Source organism: Schistocerca nitens, chromosome 11 (genome assembly GCF_023898315.1).
Source record: "Schistocerca nitens isolate TAMUIC-IGC-003100 chromosome 11, iqSchNite1.1, whole genome shotgun sequence".
NCBI lineage: Eukaryota > Metazoa > Arthropoda > Insecta > Orthoptera > Acrididae > Schistocerca > Schistocerca nitens.
This window is the reverse complement of record NC_064624.1, coordinates 75181963-75207813: the sequence shown is the minus strand read 5'-3', so window position 1 is coordinate 75207813 and position 25851 is coordinate 75181963. Positions and strand designations below refer to the sequence as shown.

Genomic DNA, 25851 nt, shown 5'->3' with positions numbered 1-25851 from the left:
AAGCTACTAACATTTTGTGGACTGATTAGTGATCGTTTCTCATTGATAATCAGCCCTACTCACCTAAAATTTCTTTCCTTAAATGCATTTGCTGCAGGGATTATTAGCATAGATTGAGCTAATCTGAAGAGTCTTGGAAACTTTTTTTCATGTACACTCCTTTATGCCAGCAGCTCTGCTGGATCTTCATTTTCAGAGTAACTTGCTAAGAAATGTGCAATTTCATCTTTTATATTGCTTGTCCTCTTGCAAGAATCATCTACATGTATGTTATCTACCCCATTGCCACCTCAACTTTTCTTTGGTTCCATAGGGCAAAGACCACCTTCCTTGACTGGAACTGAAACAAAAACACACACACACACACACACACACACACACGCACACACACACACGCACACACTCTATTGTGTTACACTGACAGCACAACTGTGACTTACCATCCTTTAATGCACCATATGTTCTGCACACTGTACTATGCACTTCCTGTCTTTCTTCTGGCTTTAGATTATTCAGATTTCGAATGTTAGGACAAAATATGCTTTGAAAAGATATTTGTTACAAATCTTTATTTTCTCTTTCAGAAGAGATTCTGTCCTTTGCTTAAGCGCTGTGATTTCTGTCTGCAGTATAAAATAAGACCTTAACAGTAGTCTCCTTTGGTGGCAATAAATGCTTGTTAACAAGGAAGTAGAAGGAATCCATACTAGTAACTCTAGTTCCAAGGTTGTTGTTGATGTAGTTTCTGGAACAGACAAGTGGGAAATCGTATTGTAGTACGTTACCAAAACAAAAGGGAAGTTGGATGCTTGTCTGTTTGAAGCTTATGAGTGATGCATTAAAGCTTCGAGAGGAAATGAATCAAAGCCGTAGTAAGCCTCTGTTCCAGCCTTGTAATTGATGCATTTGATTCCATACTGATAATGTGACTATGAACTCCTCCATGACATTTGCCACAGACTCTGTTATAACAACAGTATTCAAACTGATATCCATTATGGACTTTAATGTTTTGGTGACAAGTTTTCTTAAACTAGTTTTTTTAAGTAATTCATGATATTCGTTGAAGTTATTAGTGTGAGTGTTTGTGACACAAATTCTTTGATAAATTTCTCTTCAACTAACACTTATCTTAGCATTGTTGCAATGCAGTGTGGTATACAGAAAAACCGCTTAAACGACGGAAGTGCTGACTTGATATTAGCTGTGTGGTCTATTACAGATATTCCACCTTCTGAATAAGTGCCACAAATTCCATCTTCAAAAAGAAATCCCAACCTGCATGAAATATGATTTAATCTGGATTTCAGGAGTCATATAGTGACCAGTAATGGTAACGTATTCAGTTTTAGTGTATTCGTCAGACCATTAATCCATTTCAGAGGCACATGCATTGGTTACCAAGCTACTTTTGGTTTCCTGCTTTGATTTTTTTTTAGTTTCCTCAGAAATATTGTTATATTGTTGACAGATGAAGAAGGACATTAACATTTATGCAGGGAGATTTTGCATACTTTACACATATACCTGAAAAGTCCTGACGTAAGTTCCTGAACCCTTCACCTTTGACAGTATTATAGGAACATAGGTCCTGGGCATAGAGTCATACGCAGCTAATAATGATATTAGATTTTGTTCTTGAAGATGGCAATGAAGTGTTTCTGTGTCTCAAGAGTTTCTCAGTTTTAATGCATTTGCACTTTTGTGCAGCCTAATTCTTACTTAATAAACAGGTTAGGAAATGAACAACAGACCTTACTGATTCAATGATTCGGTATGATTCCTGACACAGAGTCAGTGGTGTCAAGGATGGTTAACAGTAACATGTTAAGAGATCATTTGTAATATATGTGGAATGTCTTCATGCTCAAACTCTATTAATCTGAGCTGTCTGATTGATTTGTGTGTCACTTGGCAAAACAATACATCCATGGTGTGGAACAATGTAGTAGTGGAGATGAGCCCAACAGATTATAGATTTTGGCTATGTCCCTTTTACAGAATAGGGACTGAATTGTCTTTCTGGTGATTTTTGACATGTGATTAGCATGCACCTTACCCGTATAGTTAGTTGCAAAACTTTTTTTTTTTAGAGGAAATGTTTATATTGCAACCACACCACTATTGTTAACAAGTAATCAGTAGATTATAATATAAATAATAAAATTTTAGTAAAATACTACATAAACGGGAATTTGATAGTTTTGTGCCAACATAGTACTTGGACTTTGAAGGAAAAGTGGTCATTAAACAAGAGAAAATATTTGCATTGGAGGATTCTGCAAAAATAAGTGGGACAGTCCCACTTTTCTCTGTTACAATGTCCCTAGACTGCATCATAGTGTCATGTAACTGAAAGCCAGAAAGTTCATTTCGGTGTTAAGGATTTGATTTTCTACTACTTGAAATACGTCTTTTGAAGAACGTATGTTGTATCTTCTCAAAATAGGCAAATCAAGAAACTCCTTCCAACTCTATGTTCTGTTAGAACAATAAATCTATTGTGCACCATTAAAGCATTTTTATTTGAATTTCAGGTGTAATCTTACATACAACATTCACACTAACAGCCCATAGTTAATCAAACTAAGAATGTTGTGATACTAAATGCTGATAGTCAGTATATAAGAAGTTGTCCTTTGATTTGGTATTAAGTTTGTTCTTACATTTGCCAAAATACTACAATGTCCATTACTTAGATTATAAGTGACTTCTGCATAATATCCTGTGTGGAGTTTCAACACGTAAAGGCCTCTTTCACTTCATCAAACTACACTGAAGTGCCAAGGAAACTGGTATAGGCATGCATGTTCAAATAAAGAGATTTGTAAACAGGCAGAATACAGAGCTGCAGTTGCCAGCACCTATACGAGACATCAAGTGTCTGGTGCAGTTGTTAGTTCAGTTACTGCTGCTACAATGGAAGGCTGTCAAGAATTGAGTGAGTTTGAACATTACAGTCAGCGCATGAGCAATGAGACATGGCATCTCAGAGGTAGCAATGAACTGGGGATTTTCCTGTATGACACATTTCACAAGCGTACTGTGAATATCAGGTATCTGGTAAAAGATCAAATCTCAAATGCCACTGAGGCCAGAAAAAGGTCCTTCAAGAATGGGACAAACAAAGACTGAAGAGAATTGTTCAGCATGACAGAAGTGCAACCCTTCTGCAAATTGCAGCAGATTTCAGTGCTGGGCCATCAACAAGTGCGAACCATTAAATGAAACATAATTGATATTGGATTTTGGAGGTGAGGGCCCGTTTATGTACCCTTGATGACTACACGACATAAAGCTTTACAGCTCGCCTGGGCCTCTCAGCACCGAAATTGGACTGTTGATGAAACATGTTGTCTGGTCAGATGGATCTTGTTTCAAATTGTATCGAGCATATGGATGTGTATGGGTATGGAGACAACCTCATGAATCTTTGGACTCTGCATGTCAGCAGGGGACTGTTCAAGCTGGTGGAGGCTCTGTAATGGTGTGGGGTGTGTGCAGTTGTAGTGATATGGGATGCCTCCCAGAATGCTGTTCAGAAGAGATCTCCACCTCCTTGTACTCTTATGGATTTATGGATAGCGCTGTAGGATTCATGGTGTGAATTCCCTCCAGCACTACTTCAAACATTGGTCAAGTCCATGCAATGATGTGTTGCAGCATTTCTGCGAGTTCGCAGGGGACCTACATGATATTAGGTATATGTACCAGTTTCTTTGGCTCTTCAGTGTATCTTAAATGAATTACTGTTAAAATCAGGTATTGTAAACATATCCCTTGTTGACTGCACCGTCTTTATTACCATTATATTGCATTTTAGCAGCATTTTCAGAAGTTCATGAGAGTCACAGTGTACACATTATTACAGATTGTTGATTCAATTGTGACTCTCTGACTAGCATGCACAATATATCGCCTAGCTCGTGGATGTGGTAGTAGGTGCCTTTCTAAGTGGCAAATTGTAGTTACAGCCTGTAAGAGTTGTACGTGTTCTCATACACATTCCTTATCAAAAAAGGGAAGTACACATTAGTGGAGGATTAAACAAAATGAAACTACATGACTTGTGAGGGTATGTGTTGTGTTTAGGTGCTTACAGAATTGAGTCAAATTTACAGACAGGGTGTATATGCTCTGGGGCAACTATGAAATCTGGGACAAACCTGGTAATTTTTTAGAATTCTTGAAATTTTTCATTGTTTTAGTACTCAGTTAAATGTTTGTAATTTTAACTGGTGAGAACCAATAAACAGCAAAATGTGTCAAAGGTTTTACGATGAAGACTGTGGTATACTTCATAACAATAAACTGCTGCCAATGAGCGTGACATCACAATTGTTTACATTAATTTCGTTTGAGCCGTTGCCAGGAGACTCACATGCATTCAGTTACATTGCTTATGGGCAGTACCTTTTCCCACTTCTGGCTACTTGAAGAGTGGCAGTTCATGTATCATCAGTAGTAACAAGTGGCCAGATGCTACCTAGAAAACTTTTTCTGGCATGCCCAAGCTGCCAGATTTGTGCATGCGTAGAGCAGTCTGGGTTGTAGTGGGGAGAGGGTTAGTCTCCACATGAGCCGTGTTTACATTTAGTGATTTTGCTGTTTACTGTTTACTGTTGTGGCGTAACAAGCTTGCTACGCCACACTGAGGAGGAAGCCGGAACGCACGCGTACACACACGCCGACTGGTGTCAAGTCTGGAACAGGATACGTTATGACTGCTATAAAGAAAATACGTAGCGTTGGAATATACTTAACTTTTAATGCTTCCTTTGGTATACAGCATTCTTGATACAATTGAGACTCGTAAAATACATGCACTATTACAATTGGCGTCTTGCTAAGTCGTAGCCATTAACTTAGCTGAAGGCTATTCTAACTGTCTCTCGGCAAATGAGAGCAAAGGCTTCGTACGTCTAGTCGCTAGCAATGTCGTCCGTACAACTGGGGCAAGTGCTAGTACGTCTCTCGAGACCTGCCATGTGGTGGCGCTCGGTTTGCGATCCTGACAGTGGCGACACGCGGGTCCGACATGTACTAATGGACCGCGGCCGATTTAAGCTACCACCTAGCAAGTGTGGTGTCTAGCGGTGACACCACATTTACAGTTCTCATGTCAAATGAAAATACAATGGGTTTCTTTGATTGGTAACTGGCAAGTGAATTAAAATACATTCACATAATTATGGAAGCCTAAAATATGTTATTAGTTTCAGTTTTTCTTATTTTGTTTCCATGGTTTTTGGCAGTCAAGCATTAATCACCTTCCAGGACAATGAAGTTATTTTTATCAGCTTGTTAAATAAATATGGCTTTTACTAATCTTTTCCACAGAGACAGTCAATTGAATGGAATCAGTGTTTCATTCCACACAATTGGCTAGTTTCATCTGTTCATTGACTGATGACCTTAGATGATCAGGTCCATAGGTCTTAGAGCCATTTGAACTGTTCACTGAATTTCAAGTGTACATTTTTATCTTCTGTCATGTATGGCATTATGCCATAATAAAGAACCAAACATGAGATAATGCTGTACTGGTACTCAAAGAAAATTTGCATCCTGAAAACCACAGTGAAAAGCTGAATATCAGGCTAGGCGTCCTATTCCATTTTTAATCTGAACATTTGAATGTGCACTTTAAGCAGAATTATGCGTTTAGCATGGTTTACAAAATTCTAATGCTCCAGTATCATCTGATGTTCTATTTCTCTTATGATGTCAGCGAACACACACACACACACACACACACACACACACACACACACACACACACACACACACACACACACACACACACACACGAACATGCGAGCTTCCTATGTCATTGTAGTTGCCCATGCACTGTAATGCATGTTTTCTGGCTCTTTCTGGAAACTGCTGAAAAGAACCTATTTCTAATAAGTCACAGGAAAATATTGTGAATGGTACCTTGAAAAGTGTACTTTCAAAGTAAATTTCTTTTTATGCAAGATGAATTATGTTATGTGTGAGGATGTGCAATGAATTTCTTAAATCACAGGGTGTTGACTCTCATTTAAAACTTGACAATTGAGGACTAGCCACTTAGAAGAATTTTGAGCCCAGGAGACCAGACATTAATGTCATTATGTAAAGTTTTACTTTCACATTTGTGTTATGTATCTTAAAATGTAACACACGAAAAAAGACCAATATTATATGTGGGAGCTTAGCTTTTCTTGTAGCTACATTACGTACATTAATTTAAACCATTAACTTTTCCTATTTGTGTGTTCATGCTACTTAACAGTGATACTGCTATTGGCTGACTACATCACATGTGGTATGCTCTGAATATCTGCTGTCATTCACTGGTGAGATCACATGATATAAGCTATGATCGGCTTCACAATTCAATCTTGATTTCAATGCTTCAGAAACTAACATGCTGTGTTTGGTGAAATTCGAATTTACGCTTGCATAATACAAATATGAAAATATGCAGCATAAAATTTGGTGCACATCAGATATTTCCAAAACCTTTTTTGCGAGTTTTTTTGTTCTCTGAAATGCCAGGAAGTTCTGCCTGGTGTATAAAACCTTTATCATTCAAAGGATTGATATTTTTACAGTTCTGAGTGAAAGTATACTGTCACTTATCATGGAAGAAGTGTATTTTTCACCTTGGAAGAAGTGTATTTGAACATAGGAAAAAGTTCTTCTTTTACAGGGAAATCCGGGAAAAATCCAAGAATTTTTTTTTGTTTTGTTTTCTTTTCTGCTTATAAACCCTGAAAGAACTTGAACACGATAAAGCTGTTGTATCATCTTCTGAAGCAAGCTGGCCCACAACAGTTGTAACCTAGTCCTTGGTATACAAGGCCTTGATAGAGTTGACATCTGAGCTGGTCCCCACACATTGTGTTCAGGACAGATCTGAGGATGTTGCTCGCCACAGGAGTACTTCAATCCCATGAAGACAGTCCAGAGGCACATTACATGTATAGACAAACTTTGTACTTTTGTAAAATGGCGCCATAAGACTGTAGGTTGGGTTTTAACATATGACACAGTATTTCTGTGACATACCGTTGTGCTGTCAGAGTTCCCTCACTCATTACCAGCCATTACTTACATCATACCCATTGGCTCCTCGCTCCCTGACAGCAGGAGTAACACCATTGTGCCTTTCTAAAATATCAGAGGACTGAGACCTTTCACCAGGTTGCCACCATACTCACCAACGAGAGCCATGCGGGGTAGTGCAGAAATGTAATTCATTGCTTTATACAATGTGACACTGTTCATCATCAGACCATGCTTCCTGGTCACAGCACTCCTCCAAATGCAGCTGTTTGTGTTATGGTGTTACTGGCAGTCTACATATAGAGCAGTAATTCCATAGTCGAGCTGCTGCTAGTCTCTGACAAGTGGTGCTAGATGACACAGAATGATGTAGGGAGTCCATTATTTGTTCTTGGATGGCAGATGCTGACGTGAAGCATCTATGAGTGCTGCTTGTGCAATACAGTAATTCTTCCTTGTGGTGGTTAGACTTCATCGACTGGAACCTTGCAAGTATACCTGCCTCTCATTACCATGCAGTCCAGCATCAGGTAATTATTGCATCTGAATGCAGCACAAATTTTGATATTGCATAGTTTGATAAGCTAACCAAATGGAGGCCCACAAAGGCACCTCATAGTCATCACTCAGCATCTTGCAATGTTCTTGCCTGTTATATACCCTACCAGGCCAGTTAACAATCAACACTATTGTACTCCGATGGATGTTCTGCTTGTCACAGAAAAATAAAAATTAATCATTTACATACCTGCTGGAAGCATGTACTTTTTTCACGTTTCTTCCATTGACTCAAAGTATATGACTCACTCCATTGTTGTGAAACATTACTTCACTCACTCAGACATTAACTGCTCACAAATTGAAGATTTGTTCTCCATGTACACTTTGAACGTATTCCACACATGTATTCAAAACTGTAAAAGCTGGTGACTTTAGATACATGTGGTGAATTCGTACTGATACAGGGTGTAAGCAATAATAGTTTACAATGTACCAGAGCAGTATAGGAGAAGTAATGATAAAACAATTTGAGTTAGGAAATTTGTGCTCACTCAGACCCGGCAAAACCTCAATTTATCTCACAAAAACCACAGAGCATGCACACAACATGTGACTTGAATATCCTCTGATTTTTGTCTATGTCCAGGTTAGATGGCTATTCCATTGACATAGTTAATTTAAAATTCCTGTGAGCGTAATGAAAGGAAAAAGGGTTTTGTAAACGTTATGCAAAAACATATTATATTTATAATTAGATGTAAACTTAACTCTTACTAGCACAACAGTTTCATAGTAAAGCAACCAGAAAACAAAACAATTTTATCATTAATTGTGTGCCATTATTTCATAATATTTTGTGCTAAGAATTATATGAACATCAGTTTTGCATCTTTAAAGTGCAAGAGCAATGGGTTCTGATATTAAAGGCCAATTTTAGACAAAATCTCCTGTGGCAGCATACGCGCTGTAGCTTAGTGTGTATGTAGGCCAATTTGAGGCTGTTTCTTGTCTTGATGGACCACAAGTGTCTTATTTCAGTGTGTTTGTCTGACTTCCCATACACTATTCTGATACATTGTAAACAGTTACTCTTTACTTCCTGTATATTATTGCGTGTTACAAAGGTAGTTAATTTTAGACCATGGAAATGAGCAAAAGTATAATCACTATGTGGTGTGTGATTTGTTTTTATGCTGCATCTGTACATGCTATATAATTCCACATCCACATCCATACTCTGCAAGCCACCTGACTGTGTGTGGCAGAGGGTACCTTCAGTACCTCTATCGGTTCTCCCTTCTATTCCAGTCTCGTATTGTTCGAGGAGAGGAGGATGTTGGTATGCCTCTGGGTGGGCTCTAATGTCTCTGATTTTATCCTCATGGTCTCTTCACAAGATATATGTAGGTGATTCCAGATAATGCATTGCATAGGAGGGAACCAACCAACTGAGCTTCTCCAACATATAGCATCTGCAAAGGCCTAAAAGTGCAGTTAATGCTGAGGTACATGTTGCTGTGTCACATGTAGATAAATAGTACAACTGCTCCTACCAGTAGTTCTGATTTTGATAGACTGGAAGAATGTTAAAAATAAACCAAAGAGACAAATTGTGAATGTAAAAAGTGTGTGTTGTAGAGCAACCCATAACAGTTTAATATGAAAAAGATAGTGACTTTGAACGCTATCTCCAAAAATCCTACAGCCTAGTCATATTATATAGTTACGGTTTAACTGGCAGTAAATTAAGACAAAAGCAAGAGTGTGCCAAAGGCAGCAAAAGAGAACTGTTACTTTGTCAGCGTAACATCTTGGTGAAGAGCGTTGGTCTTCTCCAAGATAAAGATTGATGTTCATGAAGGAAGAACCGAGGCCCAAAAATTGCCACAACTACCTATCTTTTCTCCAGAAATTGAAGACTAGGAGACTTCAGTGGTCACGTCATATAACTTGCATGCCTGACCATATTTTTAACTAACTGACAGATTTTCCAACTACTCGTTGAAGTAAGTTTTTAAAATGACTGGATAGAATACAGATAACACTGTTTCTGGTGGCAGGATGTCAGGTCTGAACATAAATTTAAAGGTCTATAAATTCCATGACGTACAATACAAAAGTGAAAGAACTGTCTAATTCTCAGCAAAGACCGATGTGTGTTGTAGCATTGGGATGACATCATGTCAGTACGTGGTAGTAAATGATGCATCAGCAAATTGGCTTCGTTACATTTTCCTTTGAACAGAAGATTGGAATCATTTAAAATTATGATGATGCTCATAAGAACAAAGGTGTGTAAATGTCAACTGATTTTATCAAGGAGGATAAAGAACTAAATTTGGAACCAGAAGGTGCTGAGAATTCTGCATGCATTCATTTTATATACATACTGCATGTGGAGTAAAAGTATGTCATCTGCTAATTGAGGAAGGTGAATGATGCATTACAGTTAATTAAACATTGATTGCCTGGTTGAAATTTTCCAGTAATGTTGTGTTATTGCACTTTTCTTTTCTTTAGTTATTTGCAGGCCATCAGGAGTAGAATCTGAAGAGTTGTAGCTATATGTATAACAATACTTGCTGTGACTCTTCTTGATATCAATTCTTTTGTGTACTACATGTTTGTCATGGGTGCCTAAAATTCACATTTATTACAAGTGTGAATTCTTTTAGTGTACATAAGTTGACATAGACCCTGCCCTAAAAAGAATACATCCTGCTCTCTTGTATTTTCAGACAGGGACTAGGCGTGCTGCCTTAGGGAAACATTGAATATACAGGATGTTACAAAAAGGTACGGCCAAACTTTCAGGAAACATTCCTCACACACAAATAAAGAAAAGATGTTATGTGGACATGTGTCTGGAAACGCTTCATTTCCATGTTAGAGCTCATGGTTTCCTCAGTATGTACTGTACTTCCTCGATTCACCGCCAGTTGGCCCAATCGAAGGAAGGTAATGTTGACTTCGGTGCTTATGTTGACATGCGACTCATTGCTCTACAGTACTAGCATCAAGCACATCAGTACGTAGCATCAACAGGTTAGTGTTCATCACGAACGTGGTTTTGCAGTCAGTGCAATGTTTACAGATGCGGAGTTGGCAGATGCCCATTTGATGTATGGCATGGTACGTTTGTAGTGAGACAGATTTCCTGAATGAAGGTGTCCCGACAGGACGACGTTTGAAGCAATTGATCTGTGTCTTAGGGAGCACGTAACATTCCAGCCTATGACTCACTTCTGGGGAAGACCTAGAATGACGAGGACACTTGCAGTGGACGAGGCAATTCTTCGTGCAGTTGACGATAACCCACGTCACTGTATGGAGAGTGCTACGGGAGAACCAGTAGTTTCTGTACCATGTACAGTGTGTGCAGGCACTATCAGCAGCTGATTGGCCTCCACGGGTACACTTCTGCGAATGGTTCACCCAACAATGTGTCAATCCTCATTTCAGTGCAAATGTTCTCTTTACGGATGAGGCTTTATTCCAAATTTATCAAATTGTAAATTTTCACTATCAACATGTGTGGGCTGACGAGAATCTGCACGCAATTGTGCAATCACGTCAACAACAGAGATTTTCTGTGAACGTTTGGGCAGGCATTGTTGGTGATGTCTTGATTGGGCCCCATGTTCTTCCACCTACGCTCAATAGAGCACGTTATCATGATTTCATACGGGATACTCTACCTGTGCTGCTAGAACATGTGTCTTTACAAGTACGACACAACATGTGGTTCATGCACAATGAAGCTCCTGCACATTTGAGTTCAAGTTTTTGTACGCTTCTCAACAACAGATTCGGTGACCGATGGATTGGTAGAGGCGGAACAATTCCATGGCCTCCACGCTCTCCTGACCTCAACCCTCTTGACTTTCATTTATTGGGGCATTTGAAAGCTCTTGTCTACGCAGCCCCGGTACCAAATGTAGAGACTCTTCGTGCTCGTATTGTGGACGGCTGTGATACAATATGCCATTCTCCAGGGCTGCATCAGTGCATCAGGAATTCCATGCGATAGAGGGTGGGTGCATGTATCCTCACTAACGGAGGACATTTTGAACATTTCCTGTAACAAAGTGTTTGAAGTCACGCTGGTACGTTCTGTTGCTGTGTGTTTCCATTCCATGATTAATGTGATTTGAAGAGAAGTAATAAAATGAACTCTAACATGGAAAGTATGCGTTTCCGGACACATGTCCACATAACATATTTTCTTTCTTTGTGTGTGAGGAATGTTTCCTGAAAGTTTGGCCGTACCTTTTTGTAACACCCTGTATTTTGTTTTTAATTATATAGTTCAGGATCAACTTACACAAATATTATAACCAGCGTTGACTTACGATCGAGCAAGTGTGACCATACCTTCCCCAGGCCATGAATTGAATTGACTTAGTTGCTTAAACATAGTCCTACACTTTCATTTTTACTCCACATTCAGGTGCTTCTTGACATATTTCTTGTTATCTAATAATATCCAAATGTGAAAGAAGCAATAAATCCTAAGGACTGACTAGTAGTTTGTAGCACAGCATTTAGTCCCTTAGACAGAAGGGCACACAATACAGTCTTATTATGTTAATTTTCACTTGTTATTCATCATGGTCTGCTAGTATGTTAACAATGAGTGTTTTGAGACTGAGCTGTGTCTACGAAAATCTTACGAATTTGGGTGTGGAAAATTTACTATTTGAATCAATTTGTAACAGTAGAATTATGTTTCCAACTCATTATTTTCCCAGTTTAACATCGCTATCAGCAGACATGATGAAGTCAGAAGGGTAGTGCTGCAGAAACCTGACATGGAAGTCACATGTAGCATATAGTATGGGTAGATCCACTGACAGGGGTGTTTACCTACGGGCAGCTGTAAGCCGAATAGGCCAGTGCTTACACTGAGTTCAACTGTTGTTCCCATTGCCTTGCACATCATGCTGAGTGTTGTTTAGTGATCAGCTGACAGCCTCCCATGCCAGCTGCATGCTGGGTTATCCTCATGCACATCTCTATGATGGTTCAGACTTTCCATTTCCTGTAGACTGATTTATGGCAAGTTTTCATTTCCTCACACATGGTGTATTCCCCACTCATTGTTGAGCCCATTTGAGCCTGTTAAATGTTCACACCTATAGTGTAATGCAGTAGTGTTGCCACTCCGGTGCAAATACTAAAATGGTGACGAGGAACGTTCTTATGTATTTGATGCCCCTATTTTTTGTTTTCCTATTCCCCAGGGTTAATTTTGGGCCACCATGGACCCAGCATGTGTGCAATACTGGCAGGAATACAAAAGAAGCAGCAAAGAATGACGACATCACTAATGAACCAGAATGTAGAGTTGCTTCAAGAGCTTGCCCCACCAGCAGCAAACTACACCAATGGTACAGGTTTTTTTCTGTACCCACAAAGCCCATGGTGCTGTTTGTTGGTTTTGGTCTTCACCACAAGTGCCCTGGGCAGTAATATGTGACCTTTATTGCCGATTTTCAATGTCTATTGCTTAAGTGTAGTTTTGTGTGTCCCAGATGTGCTGTCTCTTATACAGATTTGCTGATTCGGGCTGTGATTGTCTACTTAGTTCATGATTCTGAAATTCAGACTAGGGCATTAACTTTGCCCAGAGTTTCTTTAGACAACATTGCCAATTTAATGGACTCATTTTGGATGACGATGGTGGCAAGGATGTCATTTCTGCCAATTGGTGGGCGTGCAGTTAGGTGTGTATGGTAAATGACCCCTGGTGCCCTGCAGATGTCCTGGCCTGCAGTTAGTAGTGACATCAAATGTCTCATGTGGACTTGTGGGGCTTGTGCACAGAACCAGGCTGCATAAGCTACTGTGCCACTTTCTTTCTTGTCCAAACCAGAGCACCCCTGGGACAGGGGGCACGTCACTTGTGTGTGTTTGGTTTTGGACAGTAATGTGATTGTTGATTATCATTGCATTGTCCAATTTCCTGCACATAGCCGAACTGTCCTACACAATTTAGATTGCCACTGTTCAGGCATTATTGATTATTTTTGCCATTGAGAGTTTCCACAGGACCCTGGTATCCAATAACAGTAGGAAATTTGTGTTGCAGGAGTTTGAGGTCTTTTGTGTCTGCAGTGGGATTCAGTATCTCACTACCACACCATTTCATCTGACATCTAACTCAGACATGGAGTGCTCTGTGCGTACATTTAAGTTCCCCATGAAGCAGTCGGTGTATTTCTCTTTCCACAGCAATGCATTGTCAAGCTTTCTGGCTACATACCGGGTGACATCAGACAACAGACACAATCTGGCACAATGTTTGCATGGGCACACGCCATGGGGCTTCTGTAATTGTTGCACCCAGAGTATCATGCTGTGTTTTTTTTTCTTAGGGCTGCTGTTTGGCTCCAGTTCTTCAGCCAGTGGCAGGGGCGTCTGCTGGGTATTTTGCTGGGGCACAAAATTTGGCAGTTGTTTGTGATGGATGCCAGTTGGGACAGCAGACCTGTCATGCAATCAGTTGTGCCTGCACCCTGTCGTGACTTCACCACCAGTCTTCTGGTCGTCTAGGTGACAAGATTGGTCATGAGATTGTTTGATGTGTGGACTCCTACTGGCAGCAGTGTTCTTTCCCATTGTCCCCCCTCCACACCATCTGCTGTTCTCCCATTGCCTAAAGCCTTGGGCCTAGTGAAGTATGCACGTGCATCTTCTAATGTGGAGCCCATGGATTTTGATCAACTCCTCCTCCTCCTCCTCCTCCTCCTCCTCCTCCTTCTCCTCCTTCCTCCCCTCCCCCCCTCTGCTTTCACCTGTGCCTCCACCTCACTTATCTTTCCTCCACTGCTGCTGGTGGACCCCTGTTGGCTCCTCAACTCCATGCCTTTCTGCTGTAATCAGTGTTGTTTGCATTGCCTGTTTTATGAGCTCAGTCCAATGCTGGGTTCTCTCGTTCTGCAGTAGACATAGTGGTCAAAGCCTGGCTATTGTCAGTCTTACTCGCCTTTCTTGGGAGGAGGGTTTAGTATTCCCACTAGTGGATGTTGTGATAGAGGCAGATACCCTTGCCTGGATAACACTTCGTACTAGTGTGTAAGCCACCATGGAGGACACATGCAGTGAAGGGTATGGGCGGATCCATAGATGGAGATGTTAATTTGTGGACAGCTGTAAGTCACGTGGGGCAGTACTTACACTGAGTTCATCTACCATGGACCTTGCCTTTCACATTATGTTGAATGTTGTTCCTTAGTGCTAAGCCGACGGCCGCCCATGCCAGATGCATGCTGAGTTATTCCCATGCTTGTCTCTCTAATGATTTATTTCTGTTTTCTGTAGATTGACTCGCGTGATGATTTTTTGTTTCCTCTCATGGGGTTCTTTTCCCCGGTAATTATCAAGGCGTTGTTTGCCCATGTAGTGCCCACACCAATAGTGTATTGTAGCAGTGTTGTAACGCCAGTGAAGCTACTAAGCACAATTTGAATGTTTTAAGAAATCTACGTTGAACTTTTGTGATGGGTTGCTCAATAGTGAATTTAGATTCCTCATTAAGAATTGAAATATCCCAGTTGGGATCCATGGATTTTCAACATTTATAAAGGAAATACTTTTACATGGGTTTGTGTTATAATCTGTACCAAAAATTGGTTGTTTCAATACTCCACCTCCTATTTAGCAATACCTGTTTTCATAATGTATGAATAAAGAAATGATTCTAGCTCACAGCTAAGTACAGTAAATTCTTATTGTGCCGATAGCATAACCAACTAAAATTTGTCTATGGAATATAATTGAAAAGAATGATGACATTAGCAGGACTTTTTGAGTGGCTGATATTAAGTTACATAATGTGTGTATCTTGTTTGTAGATGTTACTTACTGCTAAACACTTTGCAAGACTATCACAATATGTTCTTGTGGGACCATAATTATATGGGTAGCTTTGTCTCTACAATAATTTGAAATTTGTCTTCAATCATTCGTTAGTGTTAAAAAATGTTGATTTCCCATGTATCATGATGACAGTACACAACATTTTAAATGAAACCAACAGCGAGATTGCATGTTTTTTCTTTGACTAAGGATATAGTACCAAAAACTAGGGTTCTAAACACAACAGTGTATTTTAATTTTCGTATTAATGCTCTTCAATTTGTGCAGGGTTTGGAATTTGATGACTGTCTTCATGAATGTGACCCATTGGATATAACAGATCAGGAGGTAAGCCATACTTCCTTAATGTAAAGATGTTATCTTACTTTTATTCTGACTTCAAGCTGCCATATAGTTATTTACTTAGTAAATAAAATTACATTTAAGTGGAAAAATGTGGATGATGTATTGGCTACCATCTAAGATGGTTTGAAACCATGGAAATTTGAAATAGTCTTTTTGTTGCATCTGCAGACTCAGCTGATAGAGAACCAAAAAATCAATGTGTGCTGTGAAATGACATTTATTTATGACTGTAAATAAATAACTATATAAACATTCTTTGAATATCAATCAGAATTTTAATTTATGTTTGCTTCCCATTGAGTTTATCAAGGTAATTCGAGATGTTGACTGAGAATGTATATTCATGTGGCAGGATTCAGAAGTGGCTGTTTTTAAGCATGATAATGAGATCCAAAGTAATATGTTTACTGAATTGGGAGACTATTTGTGGGCTGCCTCAGATGTACACATGCATCCACGTGTTTGATAATGTTTTAAAATGTGTGAAAATGCTATAACTTCTAAGAACTCTGTTTTGATAAATGATGAGGTCAGCTTCTGTTCTTTGCTGCCCTCCCCATATGTTACAGCTGAGGGGGACTTGTATATTTTTACAGTCCTGCTATATATTAATTAGAAGGAACATTAAAAGTATTGTGTTATGTATGGCATGCTATGAAAATAAAGCTCTTGGACATGTACAGTGCAGAGTACTGACCTTGATTTAAAAACAAAGATCTTAATTCCATCTCTTAAGTAGTAGACAGATAAGAAAATAGGAGTAAATAATACATCAGGTAGTAATGTAATTGAAAGGGGGAAGAGAAATAGGGAGCAAAAATCCACTCTGCGTGCACTGTAGAAAAAAAAAAGTATTTAGAAATATAGGAAAATTGATCCTGCTTCCACAAGGGGAAACCTTGACTGAATGAAACATGCTTTTCAGATACATTTTTGTTGTTTCCTGTGCTGGTTAGTTTTATTTCATTACAGAAAAATTGAAGAGACACTACACCCAATGCAGTTACATTTTTGCTACTTTTTAAATGGAAGTATCAGTTCAACAGCAGAAAATTGTTATTGAAAGATGATACTGACGTGCTGTTGTTCAAGGAACTTCCACTTGATTTCAGACACTTTATACTCACAATAGTTCAGTTAGTTGTAATAATTGTTAATCCAAATATAAACTAAGGAGTTACTTCAGCTATATTTGCCTCCTGGTACAACCATCAGTGATGATTGAGGCAAAGATGTCTCCAAACACAATATCAGTACATCTCACTGATAGTGATGGAGTATTTTGTTTGCATTACTGCAAGTTCCAGCCAGGAGAAAACTCCCTCTTCCACTGCATTGATGATCAGGAGCAGTAGTCACTGAGTGCCAACACTTTAAGGTAAAGCTCACTTGTTCTCTGCGTTGTGTGTGCTATGAGGGTGTAATTATGGGCTTGTCAAGTAAAGAAAACATCCTGTAATTCTGATCACACATTTTGTATGTGTTACAAATATTTTTTGATCTTTCTAATGATAATTGCTGACAGTTTTGCTGATATTCTGTGTATTCTTAAATTTGCTAACAGCAGGTATTTCTACACAGAAATCTCTATGTGGAACATCTTAGATTTTGCAAAGGACTTAAAAAACTTAAAGCCTCTAGGAACCGGTTCTCAGCCTTGCAGTATCCTTAACTTCTTTGCATTTTATGTGATGTAGTGCCAGAAATATCCTATCACATATTTTTCATGGTGGAACCTGAAATTCTGTTATTAAATTTGACTTGTTTTGCCATAGATGTTAATGTTTTCCTTGATAAGCAGCCTATTAGTTCTTACAATCTCAATAATTTTAGTGAATTTTTGTTCTCAATTTAATTTCTTCAAGAACAACATGGCAGCTGCGAAAATTGAACTCCCATAGGGGACTAAAGTATTATTATTATTATTATTATTATTATTATTATTATTGGTGTTGTTGAGAGAGAGAGAGAGAGAGAGAGAGAGAGAGAGAGAGAGAGAGAGAGTGCATGCCAATTACAGTTATTACATAGTAAGTGACTGTTACTTATCTTAAAATTGCATCTTGGATTTTTTGTGAAGATTAATGGTCACCATCTATTTTTCTCACAAAGTAAGTTCACACTTTTATAAACCGCCAAGAGCAGCAGCATGTTGACCCAATATGAAACATCAACTCTATGTCTTGCTGAACTGCAAATGCTGGATGGTGAATTCGCTGTTATGAGAGACTAATGTTCTTACCAAAATTTCCAAGGGTCGTAAGATGAAGGGGCGAGTAGTGGTAGTTGAATTTATCAATTGCTGGAGTGAAATTAATAGTGGATGCCCTTAACAAATGTCATAAGAACATTTCTACTCACTGTGGGGAACAGATAAAGGGTGTTGCACAAACTTTTCAAACCACCGGATTTGATTGCTCCAGAAGATATAACAGCAGCTCAGCAAGAGCAACAACATTAGAAGGCAGTCATATTGCTCTTCCTCTTTATCCTTGCATCTTGTTTTCAATTTAGTTATCTAGTACCATCAAGACTTTTGTTGTTTATTCGTGAGCAGAATATTTGACTGTTGAAGCAGCTTGCGTAAAAACGTTTCTGAACAAATACACTACTGGCCGTTAAAATTGCTACACCAAGAAGAAATGCAGATGATAAACGGGTATTCATTGGACAAATATATTATACTAGAACTGTCATGTGATTATATTTTCACGCAATTTGGGTGCATGGGTCCTGAGAAATCAGTACCCAGAACAACCACCTCTGGCCATAATAACGGCCTTGATATGCCTGGGCATTGAGTCAAACAGAGCTTGGATGGCATGTACAGGTACAGCTGCCCATGCAGCTTCAACATGATACCACAGTAGTGACTGGCGTATTGTGATGAGCCAGTTGTTCGGTCACCATTGACCAAACGTTTTCAATTGGTGAGAGACTGGGAGAATGTGCTGGCTAGGGCAGAAGTGTAACATTCTTTGTATCCAGAAAGGCCCATACAGGACCTGCAACATGCGGTCATGCATTATCCTGCTGAAATGTAGGGTTTCGCAGGGATCGAATGAAGGGTAGAGCCACGGGTCATACCACATCTGAAATGTAACATCCACTGTTCAAAGTGGCGTCAGTGCGAACAAGAGGTGACCGAGACATGTAACCAATGGCACCCCATACCATCATGCTGTGTGATACACCAGTATGGCGATGACGAATACACGCTTCCAATGTGTGTTCACTGCGATGTTGCCAAACACGGATGCGACCATCATGATGCTGTAGACAGAACCTGGATTCATTCGAAAAAATGACGTTTTGCCATTCGTGCACCCGGTTCGTCGTTGAGTACACCATCGCAGGCACTCCTGTCTGTGATGCAGTGTCAAGGGTAACCGCAGTAATGGTCTCCGAGCTGATAGTCCATGCTGCTGCAAACGTCATCGAACTGTTCGTGCAGATGGTTTTTGTCTTGCAATTGTGCCCATCTGTTGACTCAGGGATCGAGACGTGCGGATAAGATGCCCGTCATCTAGACTGCTAGTGATATGAGGCCATTGGGATCCACCATAGCGTTCCGTATTACCCTCCTGAACCCACCGGTTCCATGTTCTGCTAACAGTCTCTGGATCTCGACCAACGAGAGCAGCAATGTCACGATATGATAAATCGCATTCGCGATAGGCTACAATCCAACCTTTATCAAAGTTGGAAATGTGATGGTAGGCATTTCTCCTCCTTACACGAGGCATCACAACAATGTTTCACCAGGCAACGCCGGTTAGCTGCTGTTTGTGTATGTGAAATCGGTTGGAAACTTTCCTCATGTCTGCATGTTGTAGGTGTCGCCACCCATACCAGCCTTGTGTGAATGAATGCTCTGAAAAGCTAATCATTTGCATATCAAAACATCTTCTTCCTGTTGGTTTAATTTCGTGTCTGTAGCACATCATCTTCGTGCTGTAGCAATTTTAATGGCCAGTAGTGTATTTATCATATTATTTATGCCAGTGCAGGGTGTTAGTTTGTACCTATCCATGGTGTCCCTTCCAAACTTCCAAAATTTTAGAAGCTCAAGAAGAACTTCAGTAGATATGATAATGAAATGGTGTCATATGTTGGAGCATCTCAAAGAAGCTTTTTAATAATCATCAGTACACCTCTACATGTTAACAATTGTTAGCATGAAGAATATGAACTTTGTTTTCAATTTCTTGCCATGTTCTTTGTAACATGTCATGTGTCACTGTTATAATCACATCAGTATCACATCTTAACATACGAATGGCATCCTTTTTGGTCACATACATGCGGTCCTTCTCTAATCTAAGCAGGACAATTTTAAGGGAATGTTGGTGGCCAGTCAATGGGTTATCTGCATTCAGTCCAGCAACTGGGGAATTTCATATCCCTGAACTTCCAAACAAATAATGACCAACGTTACAGAGCTCCATCTTGTTGAAAGTCAATGTTGGTTTGCAAGTTTCGTATATAAACTGCTCAAACATATCCAGATATGCTGACCCCTTCACTATGTTTTCTGCCAAGCAGAACAATTCAGAAAACATGTTGTCAGACATCATCAGATCCTCAGTGTAGGGCTGTTGCAAACATGTTCAATAGTAGTGTGCAGAAGTTCCAAACCCCATATCTGAACATCATGTTGATTAACCATTCCTGATACATGGAAGATTTCCTCATCTGAGAATAAACATATTTCTAGAAAGCTGCCATTCATGTCAATATGCTTCAGCATATCCATAGAAAATTATTGTCAGCATGGTTTGTCACTTGGTTACAGAATTTGCTCTTTATAATAATACATATGGTGAAGTATGTGCACTTCATGGTGCAGCATTGATCAGGGAACATCAGTTTGCCTGCCGAATTGAGGTATGTGGGCTCCTAAGAAATGCTTGTCTGATGTCCTCTGCTGCCTATTCCAAAACATTATGAAGTTCACCACCAGAATTTCCAGAACAGTTCCAGTTGCTAGAAACTTATGATCCCAGTTCTTAACCGTTTCAACACCAGGTGAATCACATCCATACAACCTAGGATAATTTCTTTGTACAATAACTGGATATATTACTTCTACAAACCACACTACAGCTTGTGCTCGCTACTGTGGAGACATCATTTTCATTTCATGCAGTCGTGCTGGACTCCAAAGATAATAGTTGGCATGTGACGTGGAAAATTTTCTGAGATGCTTTAGCATATAGAGCAGTTTCATCCTCATATGTACTGTCGTTTTTTTCCTTTCCTTTAGCCTTTAAAATCAGGAAGATTCACTCTTGCAGAAATGATCAACTTCACATGCAACCTTCACAATGTGCCACAGACATGCTAACAACAAAATAAAAATTAAGAAACACCAAAGCACAAAATCTACTACCCTAAGAAGAGTATGTGTGGGGTAAGAGGAGGTTATCTAATTTAAGTGAACAGTAGTACTGTACATTCAATGGCAGATTTTGCTTACTTGACTTCGCCATTCTGTTCCGTCAATGGGTGGGGTGAACAGAGGTGGCTCATAGTTGAAATTAGTGTGAGTGCTACTTCATAAAATCTTTAGCCTTTATTCTAAAATTGTGTAAAAGGAAACAATCATGTATAAAGAGAAAATTTGTTCAGAAACTTCATAAAATCGTGAAAGAATAAATTCATACAATTTTTACTTCTTAAATGTAAATTGCTACAGTTAAAGCTTGTTCTGTTGATTTTAAAGTGAAAGCCACTCTTCTTGTTTTAAATTGCCCAAACAGATAAGAAAATTTGTGTTGTTTTCTGGGTGACAATGTATGAGTGGAACTCCCCATCACATCCCCCCTCAGATTTAATGGTAACAGAGCCTGTTAATAACTGAACATGTATCAAGCATGAAAACAGGAAGGAAAAAAAAAGCAAAATGGAAACAGTGAACAGTTCAAGCTCAAGAAGCAATAAGGAGCAGTGTAAAACAGCCAGGGCATTGTGGTTCAGTGATCATGGTGTTGGACTGCAAAGTTGAAAAGCCATGTTCAAAGCTCTGTGTGCCAATTTCTCTCTCTCTCTCTCTCTCTCTCTCTCTCTCTCTCTCTGTGTATGTATGTGTGTGTGTGTGTTTGTGTGTGTGTGTGTGTGTGTGTGTAGGTTTCCATTGTGTGGAAACTTTTCTTCATTGAAAGCACTGCCAACACATTTACCCTTTCTGAATTCGTAATGCATCTTAGAAAAGTTTTTATCCTTTCCATTGTTAAAAGCAGCATTCTGCCTCTTATCTAGTCATGGGAACTGCAACAGTCTAGGTAATTATGATATAAGAGGCCGTCAAATGAAAATGAGACACATGGAAGAAAACTAAGTAAACCATTTATTATTTTAAAAGTAACTATCGTAACTGTTGTTGTTGTTGTGGTCTTCAGTCGTGAGACTGGTTTGATGCAGCTCTCCATGCTGCTCTATCCTGTGCAAGCTTCTTCATCTCCCAGTACCTACTGCAACCTACATCCTTCTGAATCTGCTTAGTGTATTCATCTCTTGGTCTCCCCCTACGATTTTTTCCCTCCACGATGCCCTCCAATACTAAATTGGTGATCCCTTGATGCCTCAGAACATGTCCTACCAACCGATCCCTTCTTCTGGTCAAGTTGTGCCACAAACTTCTCTTCTCCCCAATCCTATTCAATACTTCCTCATTAGTTATGTGATCTACCCATCTAATCTTCAGCATTCTTCTGTAGCACCACATTTCGAAAGCTTCTATTCTCTTCTTGTCCAAACTATTTACCGTCCATGTTTCACTTCCATACATGGCTGCACTCCATACAAATACTTTCAGAAATGACTTCCTCACACTTAAATCTATACTCGATGTTAACAAATTTCTCTTCTTCAGAAACGCTTTCCTTGCCATTGCCAGTCTACATTTTATATCCTCTCTACTTCGACCATCATCAGTTATTTTGCTCCCCAAATAGCAAAACTCCTTTACTACTTTGTCTCATTTCCTAATCTAATTCCCTCAGCATCACCTGATTTAATTTGACTACATTCCATTATAATCGTTTTGCTTTTGTGGATGTTCATCTTATATCCCCCCTTCAAGACACCATCCATTCCGTTCAACTGCTCTTCCAAGTCCTTTGCTGTCTCTGACAGAATTACAATGTCATCGGCGAACCTCAAAGTTTTTATTTCTTCTCCATGGATTTTAATACCTACTCCGAATTTTTCTTTTGTTTTCTTTACTGCTTGCTCAATATACAGATTGAATAACATCGGGGAGAGGCTACAACCCTGTCTTACTCCCTTCCCAACCGCTGCTTCCCTTTCATGTCCCTCGACTCTTATAACTGCCATCTGGTTTCTGTACAAATTGTAAATAGCCTTTCGCTCCCTGTATTTTACCCCTGCCACCTTTAGAATTTGAAAGAGAGTATGCCAGTCAACATTGTCAAAAGCTTTCTCTAAGTCTACAAATGCTAGAAACGTAGGTTTGCCTTTCCTTAATCTTTCTTCTAAGATAAGTCGTAAGGTCAGTATTGCCTCACGTGTTCCAGTATTTCTACGGAATCCAAACTGATCTTCCCCGAGGCCGGCTTCTACTAGTTTTTCCATTCGTCTGTAAATAATTCGTGTTAGTATTTTGCAGCTGTGGCTTATTAAACTGATTGTCCGGTAATTTTAACATCTGTCAACACCTGCTTTCTTTGGGATTGGAATTATTATATTCTTCTTGAAGTCTGAGGGTATTTCACCTGTTTCATACATCTTGCTCACCAGATGGTAGAGTTTTGTCAGGACTGGCTCTCCCAGGGCCGTCAGTAGTTACAATGGAATGTTGTCTACTCCGGGGGCCTTGTTTCGACTCAGGTCTTTCAGTGCTCTGTCAAACTCTTCACGCAGTATCTTATCTCCCATTTCATCTTCATCTACATCCTCTTCCATTTCCATAATATTGCCCTCAAGTACATCGCCCTTGTATAGACCCTCTATATACTCCCTCCCCCTTTCTGCTTTCTTTTCTTTGCTTAGAACTAGGTTTCCATCTGAGCTCTTGATGTTCATACAAGTGGTTCTCTTATCTCCAAAGGTCTCTTTAATTTTCCTGTAGGCAGTATCTATCTTACCCCTAGTGAGATAAGCCTCTACATCCTTACATTTGTCCTCTAGCCATCCCTGCTTAGCCATTTTGCACTTCCTGTCGATCTCATTTTTGAGACGTTTGTATTCCTTTTTGCCTGCTTCATTTACTGCATTTTTATATGATCATCTTTCATCAATTAAATTCAGTACATTTTCTGTTACCCAAGGTGGTAAAGACAAGCAGTCGTGTGAATTACTCTTGAACACATTATCTGAAAACTGTCTTGAGCAGCTAAATCAACAGCCAACGCGTAATGGAAATTGTTTAGATCTGGTAGCCACAAACAGACCAGACCTCATCGACTGTGTCAGTGTTGAGACAGGGATTAGTTATCATGATGTTGTCATTACGACTATGGTTGCGAAAGTTTAAAAGTCTGTCAAGAAGGCTAGGAGAGTATTCTTACTAGAAAGAGCAGATAAGCAGTGGTTAGCACCCCACTTAATAAATGAATCGACTTCATTTACGTCTGGTACAATGGACGTGGAAGAATTATGGTCAAATTTTAAACACATTGTAAATCACGCATTGGACAAGTATGTGCCGAAAAAGTGGGTTACGGACAGAAAAGACCCAGCGTGGCTCAACAGCACAATTTGGAGAATGCTCAGGAAGCAAAGACAGTTGCACTCACTGTACAAGAAAGATCGGGAGAATGAGGACAGGCAAAAGTTTGTAGAGATTAGTACTGCTGTAAAAAGAGTGATGCGTGAAGCATACACCCACTACCACCGTCATACCTTAGCAAAAAATCTTGCTGAAAACCCAAGGAAATTCTGGTCTTATGTAAAATCGGTAAGCGGGTGGAAGGCTTCCATCCAGTCACTCACTGATCAGTCTGGCCTGGCAATGAAAGACTGCAAAACGAAAGCTGAAATTTTAAATTTAGCATTTGAGAAATCTTTCACGCAGGAGGATCATACAAACATACCGCCGTTTGAGTCTCGTACAGATGCCCGTATGGAGGACATAGTGATAGACATCACTGGGGTTGTGAAGCAGCTGAATGGGTTAAAAATAAGTAAATCGACAGGGCCTGATAGGATTCCAATTCGGTTTTACAGAGAGTACTGTACTGCATTGGCTCCTTACTTAGCTTGCATTTATCGTGAATGTCTTATCCAACGTAAAGTCCCGAGCGACTGGAAACAAGCGCAGGTGACACCTGTATATAAGAAGGGTAGAAGGACTGATCCTCGAAATTACAGACCAATATCCTTAACATCGGTTTTTGTAGGATTTTCGAACATATTCTCAGTTCGAATATAATGAATTTCCTTGAGACAGAGAAGTTGCTGTCCAAGCATCAGCACAGCTTTAGAAAGCATCGCTCCTGCAAAACGCAACTCGCCCTTTTTTCACATGATATCTTGCAAACCATGGATGAAGGGTATTAGAAGGATGCCATATTCCTTGACTTCCAGAAAGCGTTAGACTCGGTGCCCCACTGCAGACTCCTAAGTTAGGTATGAGCATATGGGATTGGTTCCTAAATATGTGAGTGGCCTGAAGACTTCGTAAGTAATAGAACCCAGTATGTTTTCCTCGATGGTGAGTGTTAATCAGAGGTGAGGGTACCATCCAGAGTGCCCCAGGGAAGTGTGGTAGGTCTGCTGTTGTTTTCTATCTACATAAATGATCTTTTGCATAGGGTGAATAGCAATGCGCATCTGTTTGCTGATGATGCTGTGGTGTACGGGAAGGTGTCGTCGTTGAGTGACTGTAGGAGGATGTAGATGACTTGGGCAGGATTTGTGATAGGTGTAAAGAGTGGCAGCTAACTCTAAATATAGATAAATGTAAATTGATGCAGATGAATAGGAAAAAGAATCCCGTAATGTTTGAATACTCCATTAGTAGTGTAGCGCTTGACACAGTCATGCCGATTAAATATTTGGGCGTAACATTGCAGAGCAATATGAAGTGGGGCAAGCATGTAAAGGCAG

At 39.7% G+C, this 25851-nt stretch overlaps 1 protein-coding gene across 50 annotated transcripts in view; it reads left to right on the top strand.

Moving 5' to 3' along the window:
• The window catches only part of LOC126212861 (zinc finger protein 83-like), a 1762073-nt gene that overhangs the window by 1209281 nt on the left and 526941 nt on the right, over window positions 1-25851 (top strand). For 46 of the 50 annotated variants that reach the window (XM_049940350.1, XM_049940352.1, XM_049940318.1 and 43 more), the window contains one exon: window positions 15703-15762. The exons of the other annotated variants lie outside the window; for them this stretch is intronic. In XM_049940350.1, the coding sequence (XP_049796307.1) occupies window positions 15703-15762 (60 nt within the window). The remainder of the gene's footprint in view (window positions 1-15702; window positions 15763-25851) is intronic. 50 annotated transcript variants of the gene reach the window in all.